Here is a 17350-nt window from a genome sequence, read left to right on the forward strand (position 1 = left end):
CTACTTGTGATCTCTCTCTCTCTGTCAAATAAATAAATAAAATCTTAAAAAAAAAAAAGCATATCTTATCTTTACTTTAAAATAGAGAGTCTACTGGGAAAGTGGACAAAAGGAATTCTTAGGTGTGTAAAAGGAGTCACTTGGTGTTCTCAAACTGACAGTTAATAAGATGAGGATAATTTTTTTTTTTAAAGATTTTATTTATTTATTTGTCAGAGAGAGAGAGAGGGAGAGAGAGCAAGCACAGGCAGACAGAATGGCAGGCAGAGGGAGAAGCAGGCTCCCTGATGAGCAAGGAGCCCAATGTGGGACTCAATCCCAGGACGCTGGGATCATGACCTGAGCCGAAGGCAGCCGCTTAACCAACTGAGCCACCCAGGCGTCCCGGGGATAATTTTTAAGTAGGCACAATTAAGGAAAGTTCTGCGACCAACTTTCCCCCTTCTCTTTCCTTTATCTTTAGGTCCACCAGAAAGCGACTCACCTTCCCCATCTCAAACTCCATGCATGCCATAACAATGACCTGGGGGGATGAAATTGATAGAGCATTGATGTGGTTAGAAAGAGCAGTTAACACATGGGTTCCAGGATTATCATTTTTTTCTGTTTTGTTTTTTAACCCCCCAAAAGAAATCTTGGTAAATGATAAAATGTCGCTACTGCCCTTCTTTCTGTCCTTACTTCCCTTTTTCCTATTCAAATCAGTAAATTCTTATTAACAAATGAACCTGTCAAGATATGAACTTTCATTTCCTTGAATACAGGTGACATTGTGATTTTAACAAAAATGTGCCTGAACCCTGAAATTCTAGCGACTTGGCCCCAAAAGGCACCGATTCTAATGCAGAGGAAACCTTAGTCCCATATCCTGACACCCTGCCCCCCTCCATCCCTAACAACTACAGAAGAGAGTAACAGAAGCAACTCTGTCCTTACCAGGATGCTGTATTCCCAGACCATCCTCCAGAAGTCCAGGAGAGTTGTAGACAAGGGTCCCTGGGTGGCAATATAACCCTTGGGTCCATAAACTCCCTAAAGGGGAACAGAAATTATATAGGATAACTACAAATAGTATCTTCTTCTTCTTTTTATTTTATTTATTTATTTATTTATTTGACAGAGAGAGATCACAAGTAGGCAAAGAGGCAGGCAGAGAGAGTGAGAGGGAAGCAGGCTCCCTGCTGAGCAGAGAGCCCAACGCGGGACTCGATCCCAGGACCCTGAGATCATGACCTGAGCCGAAGGCAGCGGCTTAACCCACTGAGCCACCCAGGCGACCCGAGTATCTTCTTCTTCTTGTCTAGGATCCTCTCCACCTTTTTTTTAGATACCTAGAGAAATATGGTCTAGTACCTCAACCCCTTGTTTAGGTTACTAGAGAACTATAGAATGCAGGGTGTACCTTAATGAAGTTGGCATTGATGTAGTCAGAATCTTCATCCGAGGTTATCAGGGACAGCTCTACTCGGCTGTGATCATCTATAATACAAAAGACAGAGCCAGGATAACTAAAAGGGCTTAGTCAGAGGGCTTACTGTAAGTCAGGACCTAGCACTGTGAATAGCAGATGATTTGTATAGGGAGAAACAAAACTTACAGGGCAAGATATCTTTATATCTGTTTTTCTTGATATTCGTGGGCATCTCAGCCACAGTGGTGGGATAGGTTTTGTCTGCCTTGTACTTGGTGGATTGTCTTTTCAGCTTCTGTAATAAAATTCCAAAAGTTAGATCCTCCTAGGGTACAGAGGGAAGAAGCTATCTCTAGATAGCTTTCCTTCTCTTCTGCCCAAACAGTCCACTTTTGCAACTGGTAACCTCTTCTAGAAGTACCTCCAGTTCAGGACAGAGCCCCAGAGCATAAGATCAGCAGACTTCAGTTTGGAGAAGTGAAAAGATCACACTTACAGCAGCTGAGCCACAAATAACTAAAACCTAGAGGTGAAACTAGCAAATATTTTAAAAGCCAATGTCTTTTTGAAAACAAACTATATGTTCCACACAAACATCAGCTGCTAGAAGCTTACCTTCTTTACAGCTACCACAGGACTATTTTAAGTAGAAATGGAACTTAAGCCAAATAAAATCTCTCTATATCTAGCAAAATTTCAAAGATTTCAGTCCCGAAAGCAGTCTTCATATATATATGAATATATGAATATAAATATTTATATTATTATATATTATATATAATATAAATATTTAATATATATATAATATTATATATATATAATATTATATATATAATATAATAATATAAATATTTATATTTATATATATATGACCTAAATGGCAAGCCTACCCCTCAACCAAGCAATGTTTAAATAGTATCATATTCTGTTGGTAGAATGTGATCGGGACCAGGCTGGGACTGGCATAATATGGTTCAACAAGATTTCTCAAGATGGTGAAGTAACTCCATGAAATTACTCCCATTTTCCAATATTCTACTATAGACCAGAATTTCATGTCAGAGAAAATCATAGTCCCTCTTTAGCAATTTTGGAATCAACCTGGTCCCAGATGTCGTTGAACTCCCTTATCATTTAAAGAAACCAATTTTAGGGGCACCTGGGTGGCTCAGTGGGTTAAAGCCTCTGCCTTTGGCTCAGGTCATGATCCCATGGTCCTGGGATCGAGCCCTGCATCGGGCTCTTTACTCAACAGGGAGCCTGCTTCCTCCTCTCTCTCTGCCTGCCTCTCTGCCTACTTATGATCTCTGTCTGTCAAATAAATAAATAAAATCTTTGAAAAAAAAAAAAGAAACCTATTTTAATAGAACTGACCTTTGTGAAGCCTTACTCAATCTGAGAAAGAAAAGGGGGAAACATCTGTGATAGCTGACACATATTTGTTGAACTGAACTATGGAAAATAATTTTCAGTATCTACCCACTATTTAATGGTGCCTCAATCACGTGACGAGCATTAACTACTTCCTATAGGTCCAATCCCTCAGGATCTACTCAGTCTTCATTTCTTAAACTTCTTTTTGAAATCTCCTCCTCCCTTGGCCCTTACTAGTCTACATTATCTTGGTTGTCCTCCTTCTTCTCTGCCTTCTCACTCTGGGATACCACATACTCTTAGAGAAGGCCTACCAATGGGAGGGTTTAAAATTCATTTTCCTGATTCAAATCAATTATAGTTCCAACCCCAATGGGAGAACTCTCAAATTTCTATACAGAGATTCGATTACCAAGTTCTAGTCCTAAATTCCTGGCCATGTCCTAGACCTTTCCACTTCTGCATCTTATTAGAGTCTCAGACTCCACACACCTCAAACTAAAATCAGCATCATTCCCACTGTCAATGACACTGGCATTATTTTTATCCCAGGCAACTACACACTGGAAACCAAGAGTCACTTGGGGTTCCCTGCTCCTGACAATTCCCACCTCTAACTGGGTCAGCAAGGTCAACTGATTCTTCCCATGCAGTATCTTGTGTCCACCTTCCTTCCTGTGTCTACCACAGGTCCATTCGTTCAGACCCTCTACCTTAAAACTTGAACCAGTCCAGTTGCTTCTTAACTCACCATCACACTTTTCTCTTTCCTCATTAAAATTCATTAAGGGACAATCATGCCAAATTAATCTTAATAAAAAATTGCTTTCCTTATCTCTCTCATGCCCAAGACAACTTCAATGAATCCCCCTTGCTACTGGGAAAGAGCCCAGACTGTTTAGCCAAGTACTTGAGATTCTCCCCAGTTGGACCCTGAGCAAATTTTCCCATATTCCCCACCCTACCCATATACCCCATACACCCCAGCCCTACCATTGTAAGGTGTCTTAAGACTGACTTCCCAGGAGACATACTATGTGCCCCATAAATGTTTAATAAATGCAGGAATAAATAAATGCAGGAAATAGGAATAAGCAAATGACTTCAGGTATCTAAAAATCTTTTTATAAAATTCTTAAAGATTATTTTTAAATTTTTGAGTAAACTCTACACCCAGTGTGGGGCTTGAACTCACAACCCCGAGACCAAGAGTTGCATGTTGCCCTGACTGAGCCAGCCAGGTGCCCCAGGTACCAAAAATTCCTAACCTGGACCTAGGTTGTGGTTCTGAGGGATCCTAGCTCTCTGATTACATGCATTTCCCTCATTGTCTACACATATCCTTGTTTAGCCAATTTAACAGGCTTGCTTTCAGTCTATGTGAACACTTAACCAGAAAAATATATTTAAGGATATTAGAAAAAAATGTATTTAAGATTATCTACTAAAACAAGAAATATTTTCTTTTTTTTTTAATATTTTATTTATTTATTTGACAGAGATCACAAGTAGGCAGAGAGGCAGACAGAGAGAGAGAGAGAGAGAGAGAGAGAGAGAGGGAAGCAGGCTCTTGGCTGAGCAGAGAGCCCGATGTGGGACTCGATCCCAGGACCCTGAGATCGTGACCTGAGCCGAAGGCAGCGGCTTAACCCACTGAGCCACCCAGGCGCCCAAGAAATATTTTCTTAAAAAAAAAAAGATTGACTTCTAGTTTCTTTTAAGATTATACAAATTGGAGGGCACCTGGGCAACTTAGTCAGTTAAGCATTCAACTCCTGATTTCAGCTCTAGTCATGATCTCAGAGTCATGAGATCAAGCCCCGTGTCGGGCTCTGCGGGGAGCCTTCTTAAAATTTTCTCTCTCCCTCCCCTTCTGTTCCTCTTTGCTCTGCACATGCAAGCACCCTCTCTCTCTCTAAAAAGAAAAAAAAAAAAAAAGATTATACAAATTGATGTCACTACCCATTATATGTAGTATCATTACTTTAAGACAATGACTTTCCTTTTCTTTCTCATAAATGTATATCCGGTACTGCTTTTGCATTTCTCAGCCAAGGTTATGATCTATTTTGTTCCAGGGGGTAAAATGATAAAGAGAAATAAGGAAATAGAGAAAGAACTTTCTTTGAGCAACTGGCAACAACAAAAAATAAAAAAGGGGGGTGTTACCTATTGTTGCTTAGTTGCTATACTTCATACAGTGTTTTCACATAATTAGGATGCGTGTCTATCTGTAGGAATTTACTTAAGGACATTTATAATTATATCATTTTAAAAACATGGGTGGGGCGCCTGGGTGGCTCAGTCATTAAACATCTGCCTTCAGCTTGGGTCATGATCGCAGGGTTCTGGGATTGAGGCCTGCATTGGGCTCCCACTCAGCAGGAGGCCTGCTTCTCCTTCACCCACTCCCCCTGCTTGTGTTCCCTCTCTTGCTGTCTCTCTCTCTCTCTCTGTCAAATAAATAAATAAAATCTTTAAAAAAAAAAATGGGTGAGGAAGGGAGAGCCTAAAACTAAGGTACGATGACAGAGAGATTAAAAAAGGTCATAGAAAATAGAAATTTCCTCCAATAAATCTTCCCAATCCATCGTTAGATTTCAAGATCAGCTCTGGATAACTTGATGAAAAGCTGGGGTCATGAGATGTTTGTTAGCTGGGAGTTCTTAACACCAAGAATTCCAAATATCGGGGCGCCTGGGTGGCTCAGTGGGTTAAGGCCTCTGCCTTCGGCTCAGGTCATGATCCCAGGGTCCTGGGATCGAGCCCCGAATCGGGCTCTCTGCTCAGCAGGGAGCCTGCTTCCTCCTCTCTCTCTGCCTGCTTCTCTGCCTACTTGTGATCTCTGTCAAATAAATAAATAAAATCTTTAAAAAAAAAAAAGAATTCCAAATATCTAGAAGTTAATTAAATGGACACTTTCCAAATAATACATAATCGCTAAATTATTATACCACCTCAGAGTATAGGAATGTAAGCCTTTTCCAACTGAGGATGACAAAGGGGACAGATAGCCAGTGCCTTCTTAGTTGCTGGACCACAAAGACCAGTGTGTTCTTCTAGTGAGCATTTTTTTCTGTTTCTAGAGGTAGATCAGACACAGACGACCTATTACAAAGCAGGTGTACAGTCATTTCTTAAATTCTAGTTTCTGACTATGGTTTGAGTTGCTGTGGATTTTCAGGATTAGATTTGGGGGGAGAGATGCTGAACTGGTAACAATACAGTCTATTTTCATCACAAGAGGGATGCAAGTGGGCTAGTTTGAGAGTTTAACTAAGGATGTGCCACAGGCACATGGGAGACTATTAAAGAGTTCCACTCAAGTTACACTGATTTTTCAGCTGTCTCCACTCTTATGAACTTTGGAATTATCACTTTTTATGTTGCCATTCATTCCAGGGCTGCTGAAAAGCTGTCAAGTCCCAGAACTGTTCCTCTTAGAAATATCTAGAAAGGAGCCTGGCGCATACTCCTTGTGACACTGTTTCTACTTGTTTGTTTTGCTTTGCTTGCTTGTCCAATGCTTTCTGAGAATGCTATAGGCAAAAAGCCCTTTTTGTAAGATACGCCTCTATTAATTTGGTAAAATGTCACAGATAAAGATTGTGTGTGTGTGTGTGTGTGTGTGTGTGTGTATGCGCACGTGTGCTTGTAAACCTGTGCTTGTTTAGCAGCCTCAACTGCCCCCTTCAACAATGGAACAGGATGGCTTTTTCTCCCCTACTCCTTCCTCCTCCTGGGGTCATCCTGCTGGATGACCAGGGTGATGTACTTTTAGCAAAACATCACATAGGAAATGCCTATGTAATTGTTCATTTGGGAAGTGTGAAAGGTTTTTGTTTTGTTTTGTTTTGTTTTGTTTTTAGATATCTTACCATGAGCTCAGATCACTGTGAAGGCCTTTTTTAAAAATTCCCCTTCTGTCCCTACCAGACCTGCAGGCTCCAACACCCCAAGAGAGAACAAAACAGAGCAGAATTAGGACAGAATCATGGATACACCTCACAGAAAAGGAGGAGCTTTGAGACTAGACAGCAAAAGTGCCTAAAAGAGAAATCAGAGCCATGACAGTGAGTTGGGGGTTGAGGGGATAAGGATAGGTCAAAGGGGGAAGGTATTTCTCAGACAAGCACAAGGTATGAGGATGTACATTCACTAGAGGGGGCACGAATGAGAGAAATCAGAGGCAAAGTTGCTAAGGGAATAAGAAAAGGGGCCAGCATCCCTCCTGGGCCCCGATCAGTTGGAATGTATGACAAACCAGATTCGGTGTATTCTTGTTATGCTAATAATAGTACCTGCATTTGGTTTACAGTCTATACTATCCTTTTCCTTTCAAGACAGGTCTGGCCATAAAAATAGAAATCAGGACAGTCATTAGCATGTTCTTCTCATTGACTAGTAAGTTAATTACTCATAAATGGATTAAGGTCACTCCCAAAAGAGGACAGAAAGAAAAAGAAAGCCCAAGACCATATCTTTGCCTTGGAGAACTACATCATTGTACAGAAGACCTTGCATAAGTTACATTTAGGAGTGGAAGAAATCAAATTTGCCCCCCCACCCCCGTGCTAGATGAGAGAGGGAGATCAGGTCAGGCTGTTTCCGGAACTTCTTAAGGTAGTCAGTCCTTTAATGCCTACAACTACAAGTCAGTATGATCTATCCCAGTCCTCCAATCTGGCTCCAACTAGCCGGCCAAACAAATGAGGATTGGCTTTCAGTCCAATAGTCAGGGAAATGAGTAGGTGAGTAAGCAAGAGCCAAAATGGGGTGAGTAAACCAAGAAGTTCAACTTGTTAGATACTTACAATGTGAGGTGATGACAAGACATGTGTTTTGTTTTGTTTTTAAATCCCGTGAATAATTGAAAATGTGGGACTGGATGGTCCCTAGTTGAGAGGCTGGGGATGGAGTTGAGAGGAATTTGCTTTCAAAGGGATGTAATATATTTATCGTGGTGGTAGCAGCAAAAAAATTTCAACTTCATGTACACAAAAGTCAAGAAATCCTGATAAGTGTGTTCAAGTGATAGGCTCTATCACATAAATGAGTCGTTTCAATTGCACGGATGTTTGTGCACTGGCTACGTAGAACTTACTGTGGTCATGACTGCCCTGTTAGTATTGTTACTGTAAATAAATAATAGAGCTAGGCTCCATCTAGATCTTCTCTGTGGAGCTAATAAAACATACCATGCCTTCTCTTGTCTATCTTTTTTTTTTTTAAGATTTTTATTTATTTATTTGACAGAGAGAGATCACAAGTAGGCAAAGAGGCAGGCGGGGGGTGGGGAGGCAGGTTCCCCGCTGTGCAGAAAGCCCAATGCGGGGCTCGATCCCAGGACCGTGAGACCACGACCTGAGCCCAAGGCAGAGGCCCAACCCACTGAGCCATCCAGGTGCCTCCTCTTGTCTGTCTTGATAGGTCTCCAGAAGTTGCTACACTACCAGTCTGACTTCTAGTGTATTATAACCCAACATTACCATGGCCTTCACGACTGGGTATATTCTATTAGGGCTCACTGAATCCTCCATATTTAATAAATATGTCTTTTTATTCTATTAGGGCTCATTGAATCCTCCATATTTAATAAATATGTCTTTGTATTTGATAAGTGCAGTGTTTACTTTTTATATAAAAATACCTCGTCCCAAGAAACATAAAAATCACCCTCCCCCATTTCTCTTTTTGCTTTTTCTTGTTTAGATGGATTCAAGCAACACTAAAGGAAAATTTAAAATATAGATTTCTTAAATAAAAAAGTAATGCATATTCATTGAAGAAATTTTAGAATACCGAGAAGCAAAACAAAATTATAAAAATTACCTAGGATCCCACACTACCCAGAGTTAATCATTCCTAATATTTTATATTACATGCCAATCCTTTATCTATGTGTGTAATAAAGATAGGATCACACTGCATATAGGGATTTGCAACTTGCTCTTCTTTTTTTTTTTTTTTTAAAGATTTTATTTTATTTATTTGACAGAGAGAGATATCACAAGTAAGCGGAGAGGCAGACAGAGAGAGAGAGGAGGAAGCAGGCTCTCTGCTGAGCAGAGAGCCCGATGCGGGGCTCGATCCCAGGACCCTGGGATCATGACCTGAGCCGAAGGCAGAGGCTTTAACCCACTGAGCCACCCAGGCGCCCCGCAACTTGCTCTTCTTACTTATGAATTTCCATTCTACATTTTAAGTGATGGCAGAGTATTCCATTCTGTAGGGTGTAACATAAATTATTTAGTCTATTCTTTCATATTATTACACATTAAAGGTACTTCACTCTTCCTAAACAATAGTTCCAAACAATATTTTTTTTTAATTTTTTTACTAAATTATTTTATTTTATTTATTTGACAGACTGAGATCACAAGTAGGCAGAGAGGCAGGCAGAGAGAGGGGGAAGCAGGCTCCCTGTTGAGCAGAGAGCCTGATGTGGGACTCCATCCCAGGACCCTGAGATCATGACCTGAGCCAAAGGCAGAGACTTTAACCCACTGAGCCACCCAGGCGCCCCTCCAAACAATATTATTATAGGTAGCCAAAACCTATACAAATATCTTTCATTATTTTCTTCAGATAAATTCTTGGGAATGGTCAAAGAATTTGCCCACTATAAAGGATTTTGATCCATATTATCATTTATATATATATTTATATATCAGAAATGGTATACAAATTTTGCCTCCAGAAACATTACAAAAGCAGTGTATGAAACTGCATGTTTCTCTGAACTCTGACCAACATTAGGATTATAATATTATAAGAATTAAGGCCACCTGGTAGCTTAAATGTTGTTGTTGGTATTTTTGTTATTTATACTTATATTTGGAGTTTCTTCACTCCAAAACATTCTTTAGAAGGAAGAAGATACACCATAATCAAATTACCCTATCTACATGAAACCGTGTTCATATTTCTGTAATCCCATCCAGTCTTTGTTCAAATACATATAGCTCATATATGTACATTTAGCGCAATTCTTGACATTTGCTAAGCTTTCACTTTTTATACACAATTCATACTTTTACACATGTTTTCTCTTGAGAAAATATTGTACTTATGTATTCGACACAGAGAGAGAGAGAGAGAGAGAGAGGGAGAGAACGAGTGCAAGCAGGAGGAGTGGCACACAGAGGGAGAATCAGGCTCCCTGCTCAGCAGGGAACCCAATACAGGACTTGATCCCAGGGCCCTGGGATCATGACCTGAGCTAAAAGCAGATGTTTAACCCACTGAGCCACCTAGGTTCCACTTACACATGTTTTCTAAATGAAGACACTTCAACTGCCTCCAATGTAGAAAAGTATATCAGAGGAATTTTTAACAAAATTGACCAACATGTAATATACATACCAAGTCTTGACCCATATTTCATACAATGACTGAAATGTGCATGTCATAAAAACCACCATCAGTTGCAGTAATTGGCCAAAGGGAATACCTATTCCTCTGCAAATTGTAATCTGTCTGATCAAGAATGCACTAATGGAAGCAGACGGCCCTCCTTGGCCTTGAAGACAAGACGTCCAGCACTTGTCACTGTGTCCCTAGTGCTGGCCAGGAAAGAGTAGTGGCCACCAGCCTGAGGGTTCGAACAGGGAGGTGGTGATCATACCATTGTACTTGAGGCCACCAAAATCATTATGCTCATCAGGCAACTTTCTGGCTATAGTTAGTTTTTCTCCAAACTATTGAATATGCTATCAGTCATGCAAACTTCTATTCTGACAGTGATTTTTCTCCCTGAAAAATTAATAAATTGGCATTCTTGTTTCTGGTGAATTTCTCATGTGTTTGCCTAGTCCTGATCAACTCGAAGCATACTGACAAAATTGAATTTTTAGACTAGCAAAGCTAAAGCCAAGACACTGGATTGTGGTGATCCAAAATAGTTAATACCATCCTAGGTGACCACGTGACCTTGTTCAGTGCATTCTGATCACAACACTACAGTAACTGCATATATTCGACCCTGATGGAATTCATAAAAATGACTAGAAAAACATCAAGACCCAGCTACATGTAACAAAATGGATGGATTTTATAAACATGATGTAGAGAGAAAAGAAGAAGACATTAAAAAAAAAAAACCACACGGGGCGCCTGGGTGGCTCAGTGGGTTAAAGCCTCTGCCTTCGGCTCAGGTCATGATCTCAGGGTCCTGGGATCGAGCCCCGCATTGGGCTCTCTGCTCAGCGGGAAGCCTGCTTCCTCCTCTCTCTGCCTGCCTCTCTGCCTACTTGTGATCTCTCTCTGTCAAATAAATAAATAAAATCTTTAAAAAAAAAAAAACCACACAACAAATACATACCATGATTGCATTACATAGGGTTCCAAAATAGGTAAAATTAATCTCTACTGTTCAGTGATAAATACAGGTCTTAAAGGTATGCAGAAAGATAAAGAAAACAATTCACAGATAAAAATCATAACCATTTCAGGACAGCATTTACCTCTAATGTAGTGGGGTTTGGGGGTAGCTGTGATCCAGAAGGACACCCAAGGGATTTACAAAGTATAAGCAATGTTCTGTTCCTCCATCTGAGCAATGCTTGTATGGGTACCTGCTTTATCCTAGTGCTAAATCGCATGTGTTTGTTTACTTTTTAAAATATTTATTTATTTGAGATACAGGGAGCATGAGCACGAGAAGGGGGAGGGGCAGAGGGAAAGAGAGAAGCAGGCTCTCTGCTGAGCTGGGACCCCAATGTGGGCTTTGATCCCAGGACCCTGGGATCATGACCTGAGCCGAGTGAAGGCAAATGCTTAGCCAACTGAGCCACCCAAGGGCCCTGTCTGTATTTATTTATTTTTATTATTTGCTTTTAAGTAGGCTCCATGTCCAGAGTGGAGCCCAAATTGGGGCTTGAACTCACAACCCTAAGATCAAGACCTGAGCTGAGATCAAGAGTCCGATGCTTCACCGACTGAGCCACTCAGGTACCCCTCGCATGTGTGTGTGTGTGTATGTGTGTGTGTGTGTGTGTGTGTGTGTGTGTGTGTGTGTGTTTTCCTCATGTGTGTGTTTAAAGCACTTTTATGTGTACATGTTATATTCTACAATTTCTTCAAGTTTAAAAGTTTCAAGCCAATGTATAAACTGGGGGCAACAGAGTCAGGGCTAAGAGCACAGGCTTAATGTTAGATAGCTCTATTTCAGATCCAAGTTCCACCACTTAATGAACTGCATGAACTTAGGCAAGTTGTCCCTCAGTGTCTAGGACTTGCCAGACACATGCTAGGGGCTGCAGATACCAAGATAAGCACAACTAAATGTGAGCCTTATCTTTGTGGTACTTCAGACTGATAGGAGAGCAAATGTTAATCAAATAATCACACAAAGAGATGTAAAATTCGAACTGTGGTAAATCCTATGGAAACATTAATAATGCTGGGGGCAAAAAAAGAGATGTAAAAAGAAATGACAGACGTGGCTGACCAAGAAAGTATAATAGGAGATTTGTTGGATTTGGGGATCAAAAAAGGCTTCCTTGAGGATATGCCTACCAAATTGAGATCTGAAGAATTATGAAGTATTAACTAGGTGAAAAGGAGTATGAGGGAATATTCAAGGCAAGGGAACAGCATGTGTGCAAAGGCCCTGTGGCAGAAGGAGCATGACAAGGACAAGCTCAACATGCTGTGGGAAGTTGGAAAAGCCCTCGAGGGCTGGTCCATGTAGGACTTTGTATTGTAAGGGATTATTTGGGAAGTAAATGAGGCTGTGTTTGAGCATAGAGCGTGGAACACAGTTCCATGAGTCAGCTATTGTTGAAAGTAGATGAACAGACAACTTATAATGAGAAAATGTGGGTTGAAAATAACCATGGAGTATAGAGTTGTGGAATCTCTATGTTGTACACCTGAAACTAATGTAACACTGTGCATCAGCTATACTTTGATTATAAAAAAAAAAAGAAAAGAATCAAAAAAAATTTTGAGGCTTCAAAATCAAATAAATAAAATTAACACAATGAAGTACTATTTTACACTAACTTGGGGGCGGGGAGTAGGAAGGATGTTAGGATGCAGTATAGAGGTTAAGGACTTTTTATGAGACCAGTTTCAAGTCCTGGCTTTGCCATTTCATGGCTTAACTGAAGATAATGCTTTCCTCTTGGGGTTGTTGTAGTGATTAAGATTATATATGGTAAACCACTTAATGACTAACATATAGTAAGGAGTCCAAAAGATTTATTTTCTTGTATAGTTATTAAGACTAGCAAGATGGTAGAAAAGATGATACATTCAGACTTTGCAAGTTAGAAAAACTCTTTGAAAAGCACATTTGGCAACACTTAGCCCATTAGATGCGAAGACTTTTTGACCTGGTAATGATACTAGCCCCAGGATATAATTCAAAAGAAGAAAACCATGTGGACAAGCACATTTATTGCATGTTATTAATAATAGTGAAAAATTAGAAACAATCTAAATGTCCAAGAAAAAGAAAAAATCAAATTACTTGGGTGTCTACCACATGTCAGGCATTTTATGTATTTATTCCATTTTTCTCGCAGCATTCTGCAATATGAATATTTATTTATTCCCACTTTTTAATGACTTTGTTCAAGGTCATGGAGCTAATGATAGGCAGAACCTAAATCCGAACTCAGGTTTATATGACACTGAAGTCATTATAAATATAGATGGTAAATCAAGACTACCTGAACTTAAATCTCTGTTCCACCACTTCCTAGCTCTCTAACCTTGAGCGAGTCAATTAACCTCTGCCTCAGTTTCTTCATTTATAAAATGTACAGTACCTTCTTCAATGGATTAAATGACTTGATACGTAAAGGTGTTTAGAACAGTTTCTACAAGAAATATGGAAGTATTAGCTATTATTATGAGGATTATTCTTTCATTATACCATGCTCCATCAAAAGCCATAAATATAGATTTTAATTAACATGATAATTTTGGTATAATATTAAGTGACAATATGAGAATACAAAATTGTATCTATTCTGTCATTATAACAATGTAAAAGTCAGTATATAAATAGATAAGAACTAGAATTTCCACACCAAGTAGACTGTATTTGTTGGGATATTGGTCCTACGGTGAATTTATTTTAACTTGCAATAATATTGTTTTATATGAATAACAACAATATGGGGTACCTGCGTGGCTCAGTCAGTTAAGGGTAGGACTCTTGATTTCCACTGAGGTCATGATTTCAGGATCATGAAATTGAGCCCCAAGTCAGGCTCTGTGCCGGGAGGGGAGTCTGCTTGAGATTCTCTCCCTAGCTCTCTGTCCCCCTCCCCCACTTTCCCTGCCAAACCCTGGGCTCTCACTCTCTCTCTCTCTCTTAAAAAAAGAGAGAGAGAGAGAGAGAATGAAAGAAACTATACTAACTGAGAACTTATGCTCAGGCTAAAAACCCTTTGAGGAACTCGGTGCTACTGGCTGAACCAAGACACTACTGCATAAGGATTCATTTCCTGGGCTCTGAAATGACAGATCCAGCTTAAGCTTCACATCTGCATCTGAACAGCGGCTTGAGCTTAGGCCAATTACTTAACCTCTCAGAGCCTCAGTTTTCTCATCTGTGAGTCAGCGGTCATAACGACAAGATCGGTTTTGTGTTTTTTAAATGAGTAATAAATAAGATAATGAATACAATGCCTTCTTGGCACCCCACCAAGACTATCACCATTCAGTATTTACCGGTGTAATCAGCTGTTTAATGTCTGCCTGTCTATGGCATCCTCTGATGTCTTAGGAGATGAGCTCCACCAAAGCAGGACATTGTATCTTGCAGCATCTAACACAATGCTTTGCACATAGTAAGTGCTCAGTAAACACGTGAATGAATGCGGGAAAAGCTTATAGTCGTGGCAGTTTCCACTCCAGTAAGAGCCAAGTTTAGTGGAACTAAACTTCCACTAGTTTCATGGCAGTTTCTGCTACAGAAAGGTGATTGAATTTAGTGTTGGCAAAGGAAAAGTCCTCAGCTCCATGGTATTGGCTTCAGCCGGCGTACCAGCACCATGTGCTCTGTGCGCTGATACACAGCCAAGGGGGTGGGGGCGGGGACTGAAATCCAAGCCTCGGACCCGGCGGGAGGGAGGGTACACAGATTGTCTCCCTGGAACCAGAGATGACTTTCTATAATTCCCGCAAAGTCACTACCATTTAGGCTAGCAGTGGCCTCATGTCACAGAATTAGTGCTCCAACCTCAAAAACATCAAATCCTGGGAGAATACATCAAAGAGTTGAAGGTGGGATGGGGGACAGTACCCTATGGAAAGCCCTTCAAGTTAATGGCAGTATTGACCTGTCCAAGCAAGCAACCGAGCCCTGTTCACCACCACCCAACTCCCCCAAAATGAATGTCTCTGGTATCTCAGCTGAACCTTTAGGTGGAGCTGAGGGCAAGACTCTGTTTTTCCGCTGGAGGACATGAGTCAGTGAACAGTGAGGTGCCACTTAATCACCACCCCAAAACAAGGTCCTTAAAACCAAGAGCTAGAAAAGCAAGGAAGTGATTAATATAAAAGTCAGGATAGTGATTATTCCCTGGGCAGGACAGGGCAAGACATATTGGGGGTGGGGATGGGGATAGGAGTGGGGGTGAGGGACCTGCTGGAGAAGCGATATAGAGGGGTCTCCCTGAGTCCGAGAATGTTCTAGTCCTTGACCTTATAATTATACTTATACATGCTGTCTGTAATTTTCTTTTTTTTTTTTAAAGATTTTATTTATTTATTTGACAGATGGAGATCACAAGTAGGCAGAGAGGCAGGCAGAGAGAGAGAGGAAGGGAAGCAGGCTCCCTGCTGAGCAGAGAGCCCGATATGGGGCTCGATCCCAGGACCCTAGGATCATGACCTGAGCCGAAGGCAGAGGCTTTAACCCACTGAGCCACCCAGGCGCCCCTGTCTGTAATTTTCTAACAATGTATTATGTTTCACAATTTTAGACAGCTGAAAAAAATACGAACTATACAATGTTTTTAAGCAGGGGAAACTGACCAGGTTTGTATTATTAGAAGATCAATTGGGTATTGAATGGAAAATAATATTAGTCAAGTTGAGTTGGTATAAGGGCTTCTCTCACAACATATAATCACTCAGTCATAATATCCAATCACTCAGCTTTACAGAGTGTTTTCACAGCTACTCTCTGGGATCAGAATGTCAGGTCCATGAGCACAGAGGTGTTGTCTTGTTCATGGCTGTATCCTCAGGGCCTAGAACTAAACTTGGTACACAGGAGGGGCTCAATAAATATTCCTGAATGAATGAGCACATTTAACTATTACTGATATTTAATTGTCACGACAAGATGTGAGGATCCGTAGAATGTGAATTATCATGCCCATTTTGGAAGTTAGGAAACAAAGACTTGGGAAATGAAGGAACACGTCAAAGAGTTGATAATTCGGTTGATGAGAGACTCATGATTTGATTTCAGGTTTTCTGCTTCAACTCTCTTGTTTTTCCCACTTCTTTGCATCTGAAGAGCCAAGGCCTCAAGTTTTTAGGGCCCTGAAACACCAGCTGGAAGTATTCCAAAGTACATAATAGGTACTATCAGATATCCCATGTCCTCTGCTGTGCTAGGTTATAGGGTGAATGAGGCCTACCCAGCTGCTGATGGGTCAGTCACCACAGTCCCGTCAGAAGAGATGCAGCGTTTCCCTGGATGACCAGATCTAGTCAGCCCTACTCTCCTTGGCACTCATGTTTGTCTCCATGCCCCTCACTTGTCTCTACTCCTCATCCCAGCCATTCCACCCCTCCAAGCAAAAGAAGCCTAAGGAAACCCTGTTATTGCAAAAAACACAGGTTCTCATTTTTCCTCTTAAGAAAATACACCAGAAAAATAAAAGAAGAAATGAAGAAATATGGCAGCCAGTAGTTTCAAGGCGCAGGAGCCCTTGTCATTCAAGTGGAATTCCATGGGGAGGCTAACACATAATGTTCCATGAAAAGTTAATCTTGGTTTCTTTCCTCTTAATATTAAGTAAAAGTAGTCATTTGAGGCATAAGGCACAACTCAGATACCTAGGAACTCCAGATGTTCAATTAATGTTGAGTATTTATAAACCTGGAATTATGTAGGCCTTCTGTAGGAATCCTAGTCCAACTCCAAGAACTAGCAAACACAATATTTAAAATAGTATTTTGGAGATAATACTTAAAACACACAAGCCACTTAGAAAAGCTGAAGTTTGGGGGGTGCCTGGGTGGCTCAGTCTATTAAGCAACTGCCTTCAGCTCAGGTCATGATCCCAGAGTGCTGGGATCGAGCCTTGCATGGGGCTCCCTGTTCAGTGGGAAGCCTGCTTCTCCCTCTCTCACTCCCTGTGCTTGTGTTCCCTCTCTCGCTATGGCTCTCTCTCTCTCTGTAAATAAATGGGTGAAATCTTAAAAAAAAAAAAAAAAAAAAAAAAAAAGTGAGTCTTTAAACAAAAACAAAAGCAACAAAGAAAGAAAAGTTGCAGTTTGGGACATCTGGTGGCTCAGTGAGTTAAGTGTCTGCCTTTGGCTCAGGGTCCTGAGATTGAGTCCCATATTAGGATCCCTGCTCAGCGGGAA

The 17350-nt window shown here is 40.7% G+C and overlaps 1 protein-coding gene across 1 annotated transcript in view; it reads right to left on the minus strand.

The window, feature by feature from the left end:
- Window positions 1–17350, minus strand: part of LOC111143089 (protein tyrosine phosphatase, non-receptor type 22) — a 59678-nt gene that overhangs the window by 41843 nt on the left and 485 nt on the right. The window contains 4 exon segments of the mRNA XM_022496553.1: window positions 485–523; window positions 937–1032; window positions 1403–1479; window positions 1598–1706. Coding sequence (XP_022352261.1) covers window positions 485–523; window positions 937–1032; window positions 1403–1479; window positions 1598–1706 — 321 coding nt within the window.

This window comes from Enhydra lutris, unplaced genomic scaffold (assembly GCF_002288905.1).
Source record: "Enhydra lutris kenyoni isolate GAN:26980312 unplaced genomic scaffold, ASM228890v2 scaffoldscaffold9, whole genome shotgun sequence".
Taxonomy (NCBI): domain Eukaryota; kingdom Metazoa; phylum Chordata; class Mammalia; order Carnivora; family Mustelidae; genus Enhydra; species Enhydra lutris.